General features: G+C 31.9%; 2 protein-coding genes and 1 pseudogene across 2 annotated transcripts; 2 read left to right on the top strand and 1 right to left on the bottom strand.

The window, feature by feature from the left end:
* Positions 1-1,378: 1,378 nt before the first annotated feature.
* Positions 1,379-2,624, bottom strand: LOC146932138 (uncharacterized). Its single transcript, XM_085703776.1, has 2 exons — positions 2,125-2,624; positions 1,379-1,631 (listed from the first exon to the last, which is right to left on the bottom strand). The coding sequence occupies exons 1-2, from the start codon at positions 2,518-2,520 to the stop codon at positions 1,581-1,583; spliced, it is 447 nt and encodes a 148-aa protein (XP_085559902.1). The 5' UTR covers positions 2,521-2,624; the 3' UTR covers positions 1,379-1,580.
* A 6,850-nt stretch (positions 2,625-9,474) lies between these two features.
* On the top strand, positions 9,475-11,854 carry LOC146932137 (protein PLANT CADMIUM RESISTANCE 7-like). The gene is made up of 4 exons (XM_085703784.1): positions 9,475-9,757; positions 9,848-9,919; positions 10,330-10,542; positions 11,452-11,854. The coding sequence occupies exons 1-4, from the start codon at positions 9,511-9,513 to the stop codon at positions 11,526-11,528; spliced, it is 609 nt and encodes a 202-aa protein (XP_085559910.1). The 5' UTR covers positions 9,475-9,510; the 3' UTR covers positions 11,529-11,854.
* A 3,828-nt stretch (positions 11,855-15,682) lies between these two features.
* On the top strand, positions 15,683-18,491 carry LOC146932136 (cell number regulator 1-like; annotated as a pseudogene).
* The last annotated feature ends 1,062 nt before the right edge of the window (positions 18,492-19,553 follow it).

The following is a 19,553-nucleotide window of genomic DNA, read 5'->3' as shown; positions in this document are numbered from 1 at the left end:
TATATGCAAGAGATAGAATGATGGTTATTGTGACAGATGAAATGGATGGCTAGTTTGGAGGTTACATCGTTCATGCTAGGTTCGGGGTCAGTGAGTTGGTGTTTGAAGATGGTTGGTTGAGTGGAGAGACTGAAGAGACTCTAGAAAGGTGGAAGAAGAATATATAAAGGTATTTTAGAATGCTAACAAGTGCACGCTACATTTGTTAAGAAGCCAAACACAGATTTTATATTAAAAATGACACCTTTTAGGTTTTTTAGGAATTAACTACACAAATTTCAATTCAATACTAACGCATATTTGATTTCTTAACAAGTGGGATACTTGTTAGCACGACCGTTAAAATTTTAATTGAGAGTATAAGGGCAGTGCACTAGTGAGAGAAGGAACTAATACAAACTTCCTATAAACTTGACGTACAAACATTGGACAGGAAGATAGATACGTTTTCAAGGCAAAATGTCAAGGGCATAGAATTGATTCAAGTCTATTCTGACTCAAACCAATCTTTGAAAGAAAAAAAAAATTAATTGCAGTTTTAGCCCCCTAGAAAAAAAAACTACAAAACCACCCCCTAAGTTTTGCAACTGTGGCAGTTTTGACCCCCAAGGCCAATTTTGACTCGGTCTACGCTGACGTGACACCCTAAGTGAGGTGCCACCTGTCAATTTTTTTTTTTTTTTTGCCTTGGGGGGCCAAAACTGCTACAGTTGCAAAACTTAGGGGGCGGTTTTTTAGTTTTTTTCTTAGGGGGCCAAAATCACAGCTTTGGGAAAGTTAGGGGATTAAAACTGCAATTAAGCCAAAAAAAAAAAATAGATAACTTTTCTTTTGGGAAAGAAAAATTGAGGTGAGGACTTACCAGAGAGCATACATCAAAGCTCATATAAACGTTTGTTTTCCTAGGGTAGATATCATTCATTCAGTTTATAAACGTCAATTTTAAAATACAAATTCGTGTTTGAGGTGGACAAACCCAGCATGCAACTGATAATAGTATCTCATACTAGAAACCTTTAATGCTCTTGTTAAAAATACTTTCGCCAAACTTTTTTGTTTGTGAGGAATCCTTGAGTTTCTGTATCCATTGAACCTCTTCCATTGCAAATATTTGCATAAAAATACCAGACAGTCATTTTTTGAGCATGTCCTTTTGATCTTCATATTACTTTTTTCTCATAAGTCCGTCATCATTTTTTTCGTCTGCTCCCCAGAAATTAAGTAAATCAGGAAGATAAATATGAAAGCAAAAAATATATAAGATAATTAACTTGCTTAGAAGTACAAAGTGAAGATACTTGACAACCTACGGGAACAATTAACAAGCTATAGTGACTATATCTCTTAACAAAACCACAACTACTGACCCATTACACACTCATGGAAGATCATTGATTGAGTCATTAACTACAAATTTTTGTACAAAGATAATAATGCTTGAGGCACTTTCTTTCTACTACATAGGTTAAATTTAACTTGCTCAAAAGGAAGTCAACAAAAATTCTAACACTTAATGCCTTTAGATATTAGTAGAGAATACCACCACTCCTACACAAAGAATGCTGCTGTTCCTGTGGAGTTCACTTACCTCTGCAACTTACACCTCCTTCATAGAACAACTCCTGTGATAACTGATAAGAAATGGATCTGTTAGCATATGCAAATATATAAAGAGAAATGCTACTTTAAGTACTAATATTTGCCGAGCTTATTAGTACTAATATTTTCCCCTTCTTTGTATTTTTTTCTCCACCCGAGCTTATTAGTGCGTCTTGCACGGGCTTGTTGGTTAATAATATTTGCCGATTCAAAAAAAAAAAAAAGGACCTGTTTAGATTGAATTATTTGAGTTTATATACTAACATAAGCCCTGAGAGACTGTCTGAGAGCGCTTATGACATGTCTAGAAGCTTTCACCTTATTTCCATAAGCTCTCCAAGATAGTTTATATGAACAAGTTATAACCTTATATGAAAATAGTTTCACCTTATTTCCATAAGCATTTATATGATAAACGTTTGTGATATACACACTTGGTTAAGCTGTTATCTGAACAAAACATAAGTAACTAATATAGCATGCAATGAAAAAGAATTAGATGAGATGGATAGATGAACATCTTACCATATTGTCTTTGTTAACATTTGTTTCTCCTTGTCCAAAACTAGGCACTTTTTGGTTAGCAGAAGATTTCTGCATTTTTTGTTTCTCCTTATCTTTCTTAGATGAACCTGATCTCTTTAGGCCTAATCTCTCTTTCCACCTGCTTAAACTCTTTGGCCATTTTGGTGATTCATCATCATTAAGTAGTTCATCTCTTATAGTCACCTTCTTGGAACCTTCACTACTGAGAGGTAACAACATGCCCTTGAAAAAGGCTTGATCTGCTGATATCATAGAATAGTTTTTGACAGAGAATTCGAAATCCGAAGAGACAGGAGCTTCTCTGTATATGTTTTCATGTTTGATTGCTTGTTGGCTAACAACAAAATCATTGGAGAAGGAAATTCTTGGATCCATGGTTAAATTAGCTCATGCACTACACAGATTTTGATGCTTATTGCTGAATAAACATTTTGCTTGTTCACTTTGAAGGGTTAGTTTCCACATGCAAATGTTTACCTTTATATAATGATGGTGAATTAGTGATAATGTATTATGTGTGCTTATTTAATTAGTGGCCATAACATGTTACTTAGATTTGTCTTCTAATGCTTGGAATGTGAGTCTTCACATTTTCTATTAAGATTACCCGTTGCATTAGAATAGGCATTTTAAAATGTGGTTAATTGTGTTCACTTGATGATTAATTAATAAGGTGCGACAGTTTGTTAATATGTACTAGTCATCTATGTTAATCTCATATTTGAACTACATTAATCATCTAATTTGTTATTGAGTTCGATGTCAAATTTATGTGTCAAAATATCATTTCTCTTGCAACTTAAGAGTGACTCGTGATATAATCCTTAAAATCTTTTCTTAACTAAGTCTCATCACATGATATATACTAAACTCGTACGATCCACCAAAAATACTTGAAGTCTAACTAATTTTGGAAATCCTGATTTGCAACCGGAGATTAATTCATCAACATATTGAGATTCATTTAAAGCATTGTGTTGATTTCTCTCAACATATGTTCTTCCATTCCATTTACAATGGCCTAAGATCAAACCCATGATCATATAATGTAACAGCAAATTGGTATTTGGTGTACAATTAGAATTTAATAAGTATGATTTTATAAGTTAAAAAAATTATGTTTGCACTTATCTTATTTCAGACAGAACTGATACTTGACAAAGGGGTAAACGACATTATTTGCAGATGACTTTTGACTATTGTGACTGAATATTGATTTTGGCATTTGTGAGTAAAATGAGGAAAGGAAAATAGGCGAACATTTAGTGGATGGCCATTGTCTCTGAAGTCACATGTAGGTTCAGTCATGTTATTTAATGTACAAGTAGCATGCATGTCTTTATGCTCTTATGTTCTTTCACCAATTGGAAAAAGGTGGATGTAAGCAAAGAAGGAAACAAAATATGTATACAAATTAAAACTGCTAGACTAATAATTCATACACCAAAGATTCTTTCAGTTGAACTATTGACTACTTTTATAAGTGTCCTTCACATGAAATGTTCTATTTCCATAATTAGTGTGGACTTATTAATTACAATTGAGCTTAATTAGGACAATTGGTCGAATCTCACTTTATAGATTGATGTTAGCATATATATAATTAAGTTAGACCCTGTGACACTGTCCCCATTTTGGTCTCCTATACAGTAAGCAAAACTTGTCTCTTGTAATCCAATAAATGATGCTTTTACTCCTAATATTCTAATATAATCTAATCTAATTTATGTACACACTCAATGCTCGAGGCCCATTTTACTATGTCAGATCCAAAACCCTCCTAATTTTTATTTTTTGAGTGGCATGGCATATTGGCATGCATGCATCTTGATCAAAACGTAACAAAGTACCTCTCTAGAATATGCATTACAGATAGTGTTAAATTTTGTGAAATATGGTAATTTTCCATTGTTTCAATTCTGGATGCTAGTCTTTATAGCAGTTTAGCTAGTGGAAATATAAAATTGATTCTATCCTATCCTAACAAAACAAAAAACTTCCATCCAAGTCATAATCATGTTTGATAACAGATAAAAGAGAATATCTACAGCTCCTATACACAGTTTTTTATACTCAGTTTATAGACTCATAATTGTGGATTAGTTTAACATAACTACAGGTCAAACTTTTTTGTATAAAGAAAGAGTGATACTACATAACGTGATATACTTTTTGAAAAACACATGCAAACAAGCTTTTTACAGCAGTGGTCGAATCTATAACATCAAACATGCATACCATGACAAAAACTGAAACCAATGCATGCGAGCTAAAGACTTTGTGTAAATATTATAGCTAGCATGTGTGCAGTGCTGCAAGAAAAACACCATTAATTCGACAGCTTTAATAGAGAATTATTAACAAAATTTCTAGTTCAGGTTCAACTCATCTATAACTTCAAATTTCTTGTATTACTTCAGCTTTTTATTTTTAACTTTTTCCCTTTACTTGGGGGGTTAATATTATTGTCGCGTGTGAACGGATATGTTTGAGCTGTTGAAAGCCTATAGGGCATGCAAGTGATTATGTCTTCATAATGAACTCAATTATTAGATGATGATATAATCTAGTCACATTTCCTCGAGACATACGACTCTCAATATTTAAAAGACAATTGTCACTTTATAGCCTCCACTAGGTTGGCGAGAAAATGCACAAAACCCTAGTTAAGTTGTTAAAAAAAAATGTTGTTTATATGACTATTTTGCCAACATGTGCATTAAAGATGAACACTTTGGTATCTAGAAATTTGTTGGGTATGATTAACCAAATTAGTTCGTCGAAATAGAAACGCCTACGTGGCTGAATTCGACCGCACTTCATCTTTTTTTAATAAAGGAATTACAATCTTCGTTGTAGGTATAAGTTTTTCGGTCACCTTAATCCTCTCTCTATTCATATTTGTTCAAGTATCTGTATTCTAAATGGTCGATGTCATTTTTTCTCTTGTCATTGTTTTGTTGTGTTTTAAGGGAGATTGGATGCAATTGGAGTAAAGACGCGACTATCAGTCAATCACCATCATTTCGCGCTACCACCATTCTTATTCTTCATCTTTGGGCGAGTTTTTCATTTGTTTGGGAAGAGATCTCATGGCGAGTTGTGCGAATTTGATGTTTATCTCCACAATCTATGATGGGTCGGAAATAACATTTGAAGGCGGCAGTCTAAAAATCAAAGTTGGTCCAATCTATATAACTAGATTGGAGAGTTTTGTAGAGGACGAGAGAAGTTCGTTGATGGTTTCATGGCTAAAGGCAACCATAGTTGCTAAAAAATAGGAGAGAATGTGGGGTTGTCCAAAAATCAAGTGTCTCCTATGTAAAAATAATTTGATGATTTTAAACAAGAGATGAAGAGAATAAGATTGGTTGTTTAATTTTGTGTGGGGTGTGCCGGAAATGAAGAGAGAAGGTGGTTGGTAATTGTGGTTTGTGTTAGAAAGACAATACTTTACAAATCGATACATCGCTAACTTTGATTGATCCACCTCACTTGAGTACATGTACCCAACAAAACCAATGAACTTGCAAGGAAGATTACGATTTGATTTCTTAATAACATACTCTTAAAAATATACAAACTCTGAATTAATTGTCTTAGTCTCATATTCAATCTAAAAAGGATATGGAGATACTCCATAAATTCTTTGGGTATAAATTCATTGGAGAGTGAAATACCTAACTTCATTGAAAAGAATATGAGATGAATTTTGTGGTACGCTATTTTTTTAGATACCGTAACTAGCTATAACTTTTACTATGAGATAAAAATATGAACCGTAAAAATGACTTTTACGATGAATGAATATACAAATATGAACCATAACTTTGCCGGTTGTTATCATAAAGATGGCCACCTTAAAAATCACTTTTACAATGCATTTGTTTAACTAATATTACAAAAATCACTTCTTTTTACCTTGTAATCCCAGAGATATATTGATCTTTCACGCGGTAATGTTAGGATATACCTAAAAAAGTGTTGGGCACACTTAAAAAATTCTCTAATGATGTTCAAATTGTTTCTTTTTCCATCCTCCACGCTTTTTCTTTTCTCACCCTCCACACTTCTTAAAGGCCTATGATTTGTTGGATTTAAAAATCCGAATGTGTAAATGATGGATTTGCACCTTTTTCACATGTCAGGATTTTAAAATCCAGACAAAACAAAGATCTCTAATAAGAGGAGGAAGGGGTGGAAAAAGAAATTCACTAATTTTGCTTACAATCTTGTTGAGACTCATAAGAAGATCTATTCAAGTACTATAACTAGAGTGAGTAGTCCAAGAGTTTGTTTGGGAGGAAATTTTTGGAGAGTTTTAGAAGAGAGAATTTTGGAGGGTTAAATTTATATTTTCATAAATATTTAAGATTTAAAAAAATAAAAGAATACCACGATATATAATCATATAACAATTAGTCAATCAATCACACTTCATTCTTTTTTAGATACTTCTATAATTTTCTTAATTCAAAAAAGAAAAATAAGTTCTCTTCTCCCCTCCAAAATTTCATCTCCCAAACATAACCTAATTTCTTTTAGATTTTTTTGTAAAGGATCTAAAATTGTAATTAAAAATGTAGAAAGTTGTACATAAGTCCGAGCCTTATATGCTCTCTTTTTTGAAAACTTGTCCTTCCACCCACTACATTCTCAAAAGCCTCTTAAATTTTCAATTTTTATCCCTTTTTGGATTACAAATCTGAAAGGTTATGAGAAGATTAACATGACATACTAGATTTCAAAAAAAAAAAGTGACTTTTTACACCTTTGGATTTACCAAATTCAGAAATTTAAAATGCAATTTTCAAAAACATTTACACCTTTAGATTTGGACATTTTAATGTAAAATATTCATGAAAATTGCTGTTTAAACTAAATGATTTTTTTTTTTTGAAACAACAAATTTTATTAAACAACCAGATCTGTGTTCAAGACGATCAGTAAAGTTTAAACTAAATGATTTGCTATCACACACATGAAAATGACAAAAATACTCCAATGATAGTTAACTACCGTTCGCTCCAAAAGAGAAAATTAAACAGTAAACTGTAGTTAACTACAGTTGGGAGTATTGAATGTCATTTTCATATGTTTTTTAGAAAATTTTTATGTGGGAAAGCAATTTTCAATATTTATAAGATTTTTTACACATTCGAATTGGTTAACCCAAAAGTGTAAAATGTAATATTAGAACTTTCTTCATAATTATTATATTCTAAACTATTCTTATATTTGTTGAAAAAGGTTCATGACTGATGTTGTTGGTGTTGATATAATAATTACAACAACTTTTTATAAAAAATCACTACTTTTGATTTCTTAACTAGTGCTTTTAGAACACTCATTAAGATTTAAGAACCTTCTTAGTTTTGTAATTTTTTGTAGTGTTATGAATGAACTATGTGAAAATAATAATACTATAGAAGTGGGGTCAAACTGCATAAATATCTAATTTTGGGTAAAATACAATAAACAAGCGGAGGCAAGTGGGGTCGATTGACCTCGTTGCCCCACGTTGAATTCGTTAGGCATGAGTTGACAAAAAAGTATGAACTAAAAATAGTGATGAAAAACTTTTGAGGGACTAAAAGTCTAACAAAACATTTAGGGGGATTAAAATGAAAAGTTTGTATATTTATAAAGATAAAAAAAAATGTTTGACCCTATAATCTAACATGAGAGAGCTAAATTCTTCAATTTGCAACAAAAACATCAAGCCAAAAATTTAAAAAGTCGAATATTAGAGTTGGCTACAACAATAAAAAAGAACTCATAAGCACATATAATACTATATTACCATACTAATATATAAGAGAAAACCAAAATTTTCATTCACAATAAAATAATGGGCAAAAATGAAGTACCATGAGTACTCGATACAATACTTCACCTTTTTACAAGCACTCTGTGAGAGTTGAGAGCGCACAAAAAAAAATATTATTTAGTTATTTTAAAAATATACATTATTTATTTATTTATTAGGGAAAATATACATTATTTATTATTTTTTGTTTCTACCTTTTCTTAAATTAATAGATTAATATTTATTATTTAAGTCATTATTAGATTAATATTTACTCCACCTCCAATTCCATATACATTAACTCAAACCAGTTGAACTACCCACCTCCGAAGTGTGTGTTTAAATTGTGTGCTTAAATGATTGTGATCATTGAGACTATCTCGATCTATCTAGATTAAACTTGGTACACTAAGAAATCAAAGTAGCAAGATACAAGATTTGGAGAATTTATTTTTCCACCCTTCTGACTTCTCCCACAACATACAACAATTTGGTTTATAGAATCTGAACAGTGTAAAAACACATGAAAAACATCCTTAAACACCCTACAACATTTCATAATTCGAACCAGGTGAGAAGGGTGGGAAAAGAAACCCTCGAAGACATGGACTAAGCCAGACTCCATGGTCCAATGGATAGGGTGCAGGTCCATGAACCAGGCATTGTGTTTTTTTTGTTGAATAAAATGAGTTTTTTTGCTTTGTTTTTAGATTCTGGGTTTGATGCGTAGTGGAGTCTTTTTTTATTTTACACACATTTGCTTATACTTTACTCAATGCTCCCACATGTTGAAGTCTTGAAAATATAATAGTTTTTTGTCGTTGAACATAAAATATTATTGTAAATAAATTACAGCCTATGTTTGTCCAAAGTTTAAGTATAAGATTTCAGTTTCTTAAATTTAAAATATGTAACGTGTTTCAGTTTGTTATAAATTAATGACAACTTGTAATTAATTAAGATGGTACCTTACTAGTATACATTGACTTGTTATTCAAGAAGACTATAAATCCTCCCCAGCTTAACGGTTGCCAAGTAATCATTGATGAGTTCACATTACATCATTGCAAACAATAAATTATTCTGTATTCAACTTGTAGTCTTGAACAGATACTGTTAGAAATTACGTGGTGATTGCAATATTGTCTTCTCTTCCTATCTTTTGCAGTCAGATTAAGATGACCTGTAACTTGATTATATACTCTTAAGAAGGAGCATGGAAATGTAATTAATGATATTAGTTATATAAATATATAACTTCCTTGTATCAGTGGTCATGACAATGAAAGATGCATTTACCATTTATTTATGCTAATATATTCAAACACTTATTACTACACTTTGATATATATGTATATATACTTTACCTTGCAACTACTGATTATTATTATTATATAAACTAATCAGGTCAACAAGATTTATATAAACTAATGAGACAGAAAATGGTTTTTCCTAGTAATTACAAATTATATTAATGTGGAACACTCTTATATAAGTTCCTCCAATTTATATATGTATACAGAGTAAGATAATAAAGAAAAGTTTGTGTTGGTTAAATGAATTCCACCAACAACAATATGTATCCTCCCGTAAGTGAAACAGATCATGTATATGCAGATCATAGTAGTCATGGCCATGGTCATCCCCCTCAAGGTCAAGGCTATGTCCTACAAATGCCAAGTTATGGCATGCCAGTGTCACAACCTTATGCTCCTCCATATATCAGCACCAGTTCAAGGGGCATCCCAAGAACACATCACTGGTCAACTGGTCTTTGCCGTTGTCTTGATGATCCTGGAATCTGTAAGGATCGTGTAATAGATGATTCATTCACCTTTCTTTAAAACACATATATTATGGTTAATTACTTTTTTTTCTTTTCTAATTGATAAGGTTTGGTCACTTGCTTCTGCCCATGTGTTACTTTTGGATTGATAGCAGAGATAGTAGACAAAGGCAATTCAAGTAAGTAAAAGCTTTTACATAAAATATAGGCAAAATTAATCTTCTGCTCTCTTAATTTAATTTCAAGTGACGTTTAGGCCTTGTATCTTTTTTTCATGTCATTTTGGTCGATTTGCATATCAATTTTCAAGCTTCAAATCTATGGTTTTATTTACCTGTGACTTGTCGGTCTTCAAATCTATGGTTCTTTACCCATGTTTGCATATGAACATGAGATTTGAAACTTGAAAATTCATATGCAAACGGACCAAAAGGCCCAAAATTACATGAGAAAAAACTAAAAGACCAAAACATTAAATGAAATTAAGTTAAGGGACAACAGGTTTAATTTTGCATAAAATTTAAACAAAATAGTACTTATATATCTAGAATCATTATTATTTATCATGTTTTGGTATATATATATGCAGCTTGCACTTGTGATGGAACAATTTATGGGGCGCTACTGGCTGTGTCGGGACTTGCATGTTTATATTCATGTTATTATCGCTCAAAACTGAGGGCACAATATGACTTGCCAGAGGCACCTTGTATGGACTGCTTAGTTCATTTTTGTTGTGAAACTTGTGCTCTTTGTCAGGAATATAGAGAACTCAAAAACCGTGGATATGACATGAGCATAGGTACCTAATTCTTTCTTCAAATACTTCAATATACTAAATTAAACTTGGATCTCTTAAGCAATGTCTCGGGTTTGAGATGAGAAAACATGGTTTGGATGAGAGATTTTATGTTGAGTTCAAGTGTAAGTGGTTAAGTCTCACATCTCATGTCAATGGGTAAAATGTTGTTGGATATATAATAGAGGTGGCCCATATACCTAATACCTTAAGGTTTTGGAAGGAGATGTGGCGTCTCCCTCTCTTGTGGGGCTTGGAGCATTTTGCCCGTTGTTGCTTCCGACTTCCCTAAACTCCCCGACAAGTTGTATCAGATCCCTGGTTCGGCTTGGAAGGGGAGATGGAGCTGGATCTTGTGTTGGATCCTATTATAGGGCGTGGGAAGCACTTGAGGGAGAGATTGTTGGATTCAAGTGTGAGTGGTTAAGTCTCAAATCATTTATCAATGAATAAAATGTAACGTCTTAAGGTTTTGGGTTGGCGAGAAACGTCTCCCCCTTTTGTGCTCTAGAGTCCAACAAATAGAAAAATAAAATGAGAAAAAGATTAATTATATTTAGAATTGATTCAATTAGAAAAATCTATTACAATAAGGTGATCCTTACTAAGATAAAAATCTTATAGTAACTTGCACTTAATACTAACCGGCTTGTGACTACCTTGAACAAACTTCAACTAGATTTAACAAATCTCTAACTACATTTAATAGAGATCCAACTAAAAGTGATCAGTGAGGTTACCCAGGATCTCTGCTTTCTTAATTTTTGCCAGTTTCCAAGTTGGGGTTCTAACTTACATTTTTGAGGTATTGAAGGTTAAAGTTTTTGTGAATATTTGTGTGATATCATTTAGTTTTGTGTTTTTGCTTGACCCTTGACTTGTTTTTGACAACTAACTGAGTCTGAAATATAGGTTGGGATGCCAACGTGGAAAGACAGAGGCCAGGAGTTGCAGTGGCACCACCAATGATTTCACCTATGACAAGATAAAAAAATTAGGAGCTCTTTTCACTAGCCACGGGAACTGTTTGTTGATCTTGTTTCAACTTCTTGGTTTGTATTAGTATATATTCTGTTTGATGCTTGAAAATGTTTGTCTGATATGATCACCAGTATATCAAGCTTTGTCAGTTAATTAGAGATCTGCTTCAGTTCCAATTTACCTCATATTTTTGTCATAAATACGCCTATAATCCAATAAGTTGAGTTGCTTTTCATAGATGATATTTCTTTGGTATCTATGTAACTAATTAGTATATTCTGTGTGTGACTGTAATAATGATTTTAGTATCAGTGTTTTTTCTCCCTTTAACTTACACTATAATCTCTAGCTTCAATAGAAATTTTATAATCCCTCCGGTCACTATTATAAGCAAAACTTCACTTTTTAGATACATTGAATGATTAATGTATCTAGTATATAATAAAGTCTAGATACATTAATCATTTAATGTATCTAAAAAGTGAAGTTTTGCTTATAATAGTGACCGAAAGGGAGTACCATTTATTGAGTTCGACGAGCTTAATGCATCATAAATGCACTGAAAGCTATTAGTGGCAGAGCCACATTAGGACATAAATGGGCCACGGCCAACCCGCCCAAAAAAAAAATTATAGGACAAAGTAGTAAAATATTCTTGACTTTTAAATAAAATTACATTATGATCCACACTATTCTCCGTCTCAATAGGCGTTAATATCACATTTTCAAGTTACTTGAAATACATAGAAGGTTATTTTAAATTTTTAAAGTATGTAATCTAATTTTTTGATGGTCAACATTGTGCATAATGTTTAAGAAAATATAATTTTATATATATATATATATATATATATATATATATATATATTATAGTTTATTTTGACTGTCCATGCAAACATTTTTTTTATAGGTTAGAGAAGAGGAGTTTCACTTCAGCAATTCTTGCATGGCCAAGTGACCAAGAAATTGCAACTGGTCACAACCAACCAAAACTTGACACCTCATATACATAAAGTAAATAAATAAATAGTTATAACAAAGAGAGAAAATGTGTATCAGAATCGTTGGGGGAAATACTTCCATGACATTGCTTGGGTGCCATTGGTGTCATTGATGCAATCCTGGCTGTTGATGTGTGTTGATGGGTGTGGGGATGTGTGTGTGATGTGTGTGTGTGGTGGAGATGGCACCAATGGCACACAACTATGGCACCAAAGTGGAACCCAATCGTTGGTCTACCATAAAACAGAAAAATGGTTAAAAAAAACACTACCAGTAAAGAGAGAAGGTGCAATGATGGCCATGCCGGAACGAGGACGAGGGTGGCAGTGAAAAAAGCCGCAACTTCAATGTTGATGACAGTGACGTTGACAGAGATGGTGGAATAATGGCCATGCCGGAACGACGATGAGAGTGGTGGTTAAAACAGCGGCGACCTCATTGTTGATGACGGTGACTGTGACGGCCACGACGTCTTGATTCACTTTCACTGCTTGAAGCTCGTGGGAAATCATAGGAGATTCAACTGGTTTATCAAATTGAACGTTTTTTCAGTCAAATTCTTTAAAGAGCTCAAAATGTTCAAGACAACTTCAATCTAATTTCGTTTGGCTTATTGTCTATCTTGAAGAATGCTATTTGGAGGTAACCAATGGTAGTTGCTAAATCCTACAATAAATAAAAAGTGATTTAAGGTGCATTTGTTTCAGCTTTAAAAAAAAAAAATTGTGTTAAAAAAATCTAGAGATTTTTTTTAGAGATTTGAAAAAAAAAAAACCTGAAGTTATTTTTGTTTGCCTACTACCCATAAAAATCCATTTTTTTTGAAAAAAAATGAGTTTTGACTTGTACATATGTTGCCTCCTTGTTTTTGAAAAAAAAATAGATTTTGAGAAAAGCTAATACTAATAGCTTTTCATTTTAGGATCAAAATTGATTTTTTTGATAAAATGATATTTCTAAAAATCCTAAACAAACAATTAAAAATGAAAAAAGTGATTTTTTTTAAGGAAAAAATAGATTTTTTTTTAAAAAAAATCTGAAACAAACTTGCCCATAGCATATCTCTAACTAAATGAAACATGTCATTACTTTATATATATTGATGATCTATATACCTGGCTTAAAGGACCACATAAACCAATTTCTTGTAGCATACTAGTGAGAAAATTTTATGTCTTAAAATACACATTGGAAAAATCAATTTAAATACACTTGTTAAATTAAAATTGAAGTCAGAAGCACTAAACCAAAATAAGTTCCCTTTAAATACACTTCCAATACAACCACCACCACTAGTACAAAGAAGAAACGAAAATCTCACCAAAGGAGGGATACTAGAACATAAACAAAACCAGCACAAATTGTCAATAAACTCTCAAATTTAGAGACCGAAACAGGGAGTTACAAGGGATAAAAACCGGAAATAAAAATATTGCAACAAAAATAAGGAAAACTACATAGCACAATCCCCACAAATTAGCTACAAAAGGTTTCTTACAACACTGTAGAATTACACTTTGATAAATAAAAAAAGATAAGAACTTACCCATGAAAATAACCTAGAAATTGATTATGATCGACATTAGTGAAGAATGAAGATGGAAGGTGAAATGGCCGGAGATGCATATTTCTCAAATTTTGGTTAGAAAGTAATTTTCCAGTTTTTTTTGTCTTTACCCTTTTATTGGAAAAAATTCTCTCTGTTTATTTATTTATTTATGTGTATGAAGTGTCAAGTTTTGGTTCGTTATGACCAATTGCAATTTCTTATCATAGGACCACCTAAAAGTTGCTCCTTTCCCGTGCTTCAATGCATTTCTCAATTGCTTAATTGCATTTTTAGTCCTCCCTTTTCATTGTTTTGTGAAATTGGTCGCCCTATTTTAAAATTGGACAACTTTGGTTCCTCCATCAAATTTTTTGTCTGAAATATTGTGATATGATATGTTTTAATGAAGTTTTCAAGGGAATTTTGTTGTAATTTTATCGATGTTGATCTTTTTCCATCTTCAGATCATATTCCACAACATTCAAAATTTATCACATCACATTTTTATAGTTCAAAAATATGATAGAGGGACCAAAACTGTCGAATTTTAAAATAGGGGGACCATTTCTGCAAAATGGTGAAAATAGGGGGACCAAAACTACAATTAAACTTTTCTCAATTGTCAATGCTTTTGTAACATCCAAGACGACTTTAAGCATTGTCGACTAACCCTACAAACCAACACGAGTCTTTTCAGCGTATTTTTTCCTCACTCGCACGCTTACCGGGAAACTTCCCGGTAGGTCACCCATCCAAAGACTACTCCAAGTCAAGCACGCTTAACTGTGGAGTTCTTATGGAATGGACTACCAAAAAGAAGATGCATCTTGTTGATATAGGTAGTACCAAACAATTCTTATAAGTCTTCCTTCAACCATGTAGTCCCATAACTACACGGCCTCAGGATCCCTCTAATTTCGATGTGATTTGGTTCCTCTATAAGCTGTCGGGTTACAACTTTTATTAACGAGAAATACTTATAGTTGAGTACAACTACAAATCAAAAATATTTGAACATACAAACATGATAAAATTTAAAAGAAAAATATTTTAATCACATCACTTAGTATCATTTTACTTTTAAATTTTATCACGTCTATTCAAATAAATTTTATTTATGATTGTGTCTATCTAAGAGTTTTTTTTTTTTTTAAGGAGTTGCTTTCTATGTAAGAGTTGCTTTCTATTCATATGACAAGGAAGGTGTATGAACATTGTTTTTTTTGTCTAGATTGAACATATTACTACCGTGTTCTACTTCTAGCCAATAGCCGAGTCAAGACTTTGTGCTTGTTTGTTTCAGTTTTTCCATAGTCCAGAATCACTTCTACAGCCTCAGAATTGAAAAAAAGCAATTTGTCACATGTTTGGTTCAGCTTTACATAAGCAATTCTCTTCTCCAAAAGCAATTCTGATTGAAGCTACAATTCCTAGCTTTTGAGTTAACTAAAATCAATTCTCCATTAAATTTTATATTTTAATTATTACAACCAATTATTTTCCTTTATTGTGCTTCATCAATTCTTCTTTTTGGTTTGTATTTAATTTAATGAACCAAATTTAATCGAAAAAAATAACGAACTAAACTAGCCTCAAAAAATATTTACGGTCATGAGTTACCAAGGTTTGGATTTTTCTTTACAATTTTCCGTTCAAATTTTTTGCAACCATCTCTATTATTATTTAACTTAAATATATTTTATCAAAAAATATAAAATACATAGAACAAATATTTTGTCAAAAAAATTTGGTTAAATGATCATATTTATTATTTTTTAAATTATGCTATAATTTTTTTATTTATTTAAATTAAATAATATATCAATATTTAGTATTGATCTACATATACATTTATTTGTATTTAACTATGTCCATTTCAGTAATTATACATTCAAAAACGATTTTGATCAAAACTATCCAAACAACATCCATTCTATTTAATCAATTTTACATTATTGTATCCAAACATAAATCAATCCTCTTAAAATCAATTCTATCAGAGTCAATTCTATCAAAATCAATTCTGTCAGAATCAATTCTATCTAAAGCTGAACCAAACACACCCTTTGACTATTGCTTGCTGAAATTTTCCTTTTGGCTGGAAACTCAAACAACCCACATGCAAGTGTTCCCTCAAAATAAATAAATAAAACCCATATGCAGTGGGTCCTTGAACAGATTCCGTTAGAAATTGTGTGGTGATTGCAATATTTTAGGAATTTTTTTATAGTCACAAACATAAATTAATAGTGTTTGGATATACACATCAAAAGATTTTTTTAATAATGAAAAAGAAATTGATAATAAAATGATTTAGTATTTTAAGAAAAACTTTTTTTATGATTTGGTCTTTTATCTTCTTTTTTTTTCTCTCATCTTTTGGTATATGCAGCTTGCACATGTGATGGAACAATTTATGGGGAGCTACTGGCTATGACAGGACTTGCTTGTTTATATTCATGTTGTTATCGATCCAAACTGAGGGCACAATATGACTTGCCAGAGGCACCTTGTATGGATTGCTTAGTTCATTTTTGTTGTGAAACTTGTACTCTTTGTTAGGAATATAGAGAGCTCAAAAACCGTGGATATGACTTGAGCATAGGTACCTTGTTCTTTCTTCAAATATTTCCGTATGCTGAAATTAGACTCGTATCTATTAAGCAATGTCTCAGGTTGGAGATGCGAAAACATGGTTGGAAGGAGATATTTTATGTTGAGTTCAAGTGCAAGTGGTTAAATCTCACATTGTCTGTAGTGAGTAAAATGTTGGATTTATAAGAGGAATGATCCACATGCCTAATACGTTAAGATTTTGGTTGAAGATGTGGCGTCTACCTCCTTTGTGATCCTAAAACATTTGGGCAATTGTTGCTCCTGACTTCCCCGAATTTTTCAACAAGTGGTATCAGATCCCTGATTCTGCTTTATAGGGGAGCAGGAGTTTGATGGACGTGTAAAGCACTTGAGGGAGAAATTGTAATATCCCGCTCGTCAGCTAATGGAAATTTTACCTGTTTAAATGTATCAAAGGACTAAGATTGATGGAAAGCAAGTATGACGAAAATGTTAAGTACGAGGGAAACTAATATTATGGAAAGCAAGTTGAGTTGTATTATTATGTACGAACGCATTTGGTTGTATATATATTCATTCGTAGTTGTAAATTTTTAATGTATCCAGTACTAAACTAATACACATGCTAGACTTTCTAGATACGTCTAGTATGGGTGTTACATAAATTGTTGGATTTAAGTGTGAACGGTTAAGTTTTACATCGTCTATAAATTAGTAAAATGTAACGCCTTAGGTTTTGGGTGATGACGTAATGTCTCTTTGACGTGGTCTAAAATCCAACAATAGAAAAATAAATTGAGAGAAAGATTAAGGGCTTGTTTGTTACACCCTCCAGTCACTAGTATAAGCAAAAATTTGATTTTTAGATTCATTCATTAAATGACGTATGTAGTCTACATACGTCATTTAATGAATCTAAAAATCAAACTTTTGCTTATATTAGTGACAGGGGGGTATACGCTTTTTAAAAACAGTTTTCTCTTTTCTAAAATTCAAAAACATGAAAAGTTGTTTGGTTTTCTTCTTTTTAAAAATTGTTTCTTAAAGCTGTTTCAGAAATTGTTGTTTTTAAAATCGAAAAACAAAAACTAGTATATACTGTTTTGATTTTCAGTTCTCCAATTCTCATTTCTTTTTAAAACAGAAAAACACGGAAAAGTGGTCAATGTTCATTAATGGCAATCTGGTAAATATAGGAAGAATTTTAAAACGCTTTAGAAAATAGGATAACCAAATAGTTTTTTTTTTGCGTTTTTTCTTAAAAATTGATTTACAAAATAATATTTAAAAACTAAAAACTAAAACATAATCAAACAGGCCCTAATTATTTAGAATTCACTCGATGAGAAAAATCGATTACAATAAATATATGGTGATCCTTACTAAGATAACAAATCTTAAGTAACTTGTATTAAATATATGGTGATCCTTACTAAGATAACAAATCTTAAGTAACTTGTATTTAATCTTAACCAACTTCTAACTATCTCTAACAAACTTCAACTAAATTTAACAAATCTCTGACTACATTTAATAGTGTTCCGGATGAGAGATGTAGTCAATGAGGTACCAGGATTTATGCTTTCTTAATTTTTGTCTAGTTTCCAAGTTGGGTTTCTAATTTAAAATTTTGAGGTATTGAAGGTTAACATTTTTGTGAATTTGTGTGATATCATATAGTTTTGTTTTTGCTTGACCCTTGACTTGTTTTTGACAATTAACTGAAATTTAGGGTGGGAAGCCAACATGGAAAGACAAAGGCCAGGAGTTACAGTTGCACCACCGATGATTTCACCTATGACAAGATAAAAAATGAAACCTCTTTAGGAGCTCTTTTCACTAGCAACGGAAACCGTTGATCTTGTTTCAACTTCTTGGTTTGTATACATATTCTGTTTGATGCTTGAAAATATTAAAGAATGAAAATGTTTCCAGCTTTATCAGTTAATAGAGATCTACTTGAGTTCCAATTTACCTCATTTTTTTGTTTTATAGTATCAGTCTGTAATTCCAAAAGTTTCTTTGTTCTCAAAGGTCAAAACCTTGGACATAATTAAGGACAATAATAACAAGTTGAATTGCTTTTCATAGATGATATTCTCTTGTACCATTGTCACATCTCGGAAAAAGTCTACTATGGTCACAAACATAAATGAATAGTGTTTGGACACACACATCAAAAGGTTTTTTCTAATAATAAAAAGAAAATTGTTAATAAAATGATTTAGTATTTTTAAAAAAATGTTTAATTATGTGTGTGATCAAACACTATTCATTTATGTTTGTGCCTATGCAAGAATGCCTCCATCCATTTAATGTGGACCACAAAAAAATCTTAGTATTTGATGGGTTCAGAATATATAATCTAAAAGTACCAAACCCTTCAAAGTACACATTTTTACATAGTCCGGGAGATATTTTGGATTATATAATTTAAACCATTTGGGGATGATTTCAGAGTATATAGTTTGAAATATGTCAGAATGTGGACGATTGCTTGGTCTGGAAGGTTGGTCGGTTTACACGCACGTTGTATGCATTTTTTGACCAACTTTGTTCATTTGACCACATGCTTCTGTTTCCATCTAACGATCGTTCCGGTCGATGTTTGCATTTTGCTTGTAATATAGCCCCTCATTCTTCACAATCTTTTCATTCTGTCCTACCTTCTCATATTTGCACCCAGAATTTGTCTGGATTTGGGATCGCTAATCACAACCACCTTCTCCCACAACGTCACATTGTATTCCCATCTTCTCTAAATGATGCACGAGAGGATGACAAACATTTTCCTCCTTCTTCGCGTATAACAAGTTTGACATTAAGTGTTTAATATTTTGTTATAATTAGCGTTATGCTGATGTAAATGGATTAAGAATATTTTTTTTATCAAATAATAGAATGT

This window comes from Medicago sativa, chromosome 4 (assembly GCF_051527215.1).
Source record: "Medicago sativa cultivar Bolivia chromosome 4, Bolivia_mono, whole genome shotgun sequence".
In the NCBI taxonomy this organism is placed as follows: Eukaryota; Viridiplantae; Streptophyta; class Magnoliopsida; order Fabales; family Fabaceae; genus Medicago; species Medicago sativa.
The sequence above is the reverse complement of the archived record's forward strand: the minus strand, read 5'-3'. Positions and strand labels throughout refer to the sequence as shown.

What these genes read in the sequence shown, in the direction of transcription:
- LOC146932137 (XM_085703784.1), top strand. Translation starts at nt 9,511, where the DNA reads ATGAATTCCACCAACAACAATATGTATCCTCCCGTAAGTGAAACAGAT. An exon ending in TCTTGATGATCCTGGAATCT is followed by an intron (nt 9,758 to 9,847) that starts GTAAGGATCGTG and finishes CTAATTGATAAG; the next exon opens with GTTTGGTCACTTGCTTCTGC. An exon ending in TGGATATGACATGAGCATAG is followed by an intron (nt 10,543 to 11,451) that starts GTACCTAATTCT and finishes TCTGAAATATAG; the next exon opens with GTTGGGATGCCAACGTGGAA.
- LOC146932138 (XM_085703776.1), bottom strand. Translation starts at nt 2,520, where the DNA reads ATGGATCCAAGAATTTCCTTCTCCAATGATTTTGTTGTTAGCCAACAA. An exon ending in ATGTTAACAAAGACAATATG is followed by an intron (nt 1,632 to 2,124) that starts GTAAGATGTTCA and finishes ATTTCTTATCAG; the next exon opens with TTATCACAGGAGTTGTTCTA.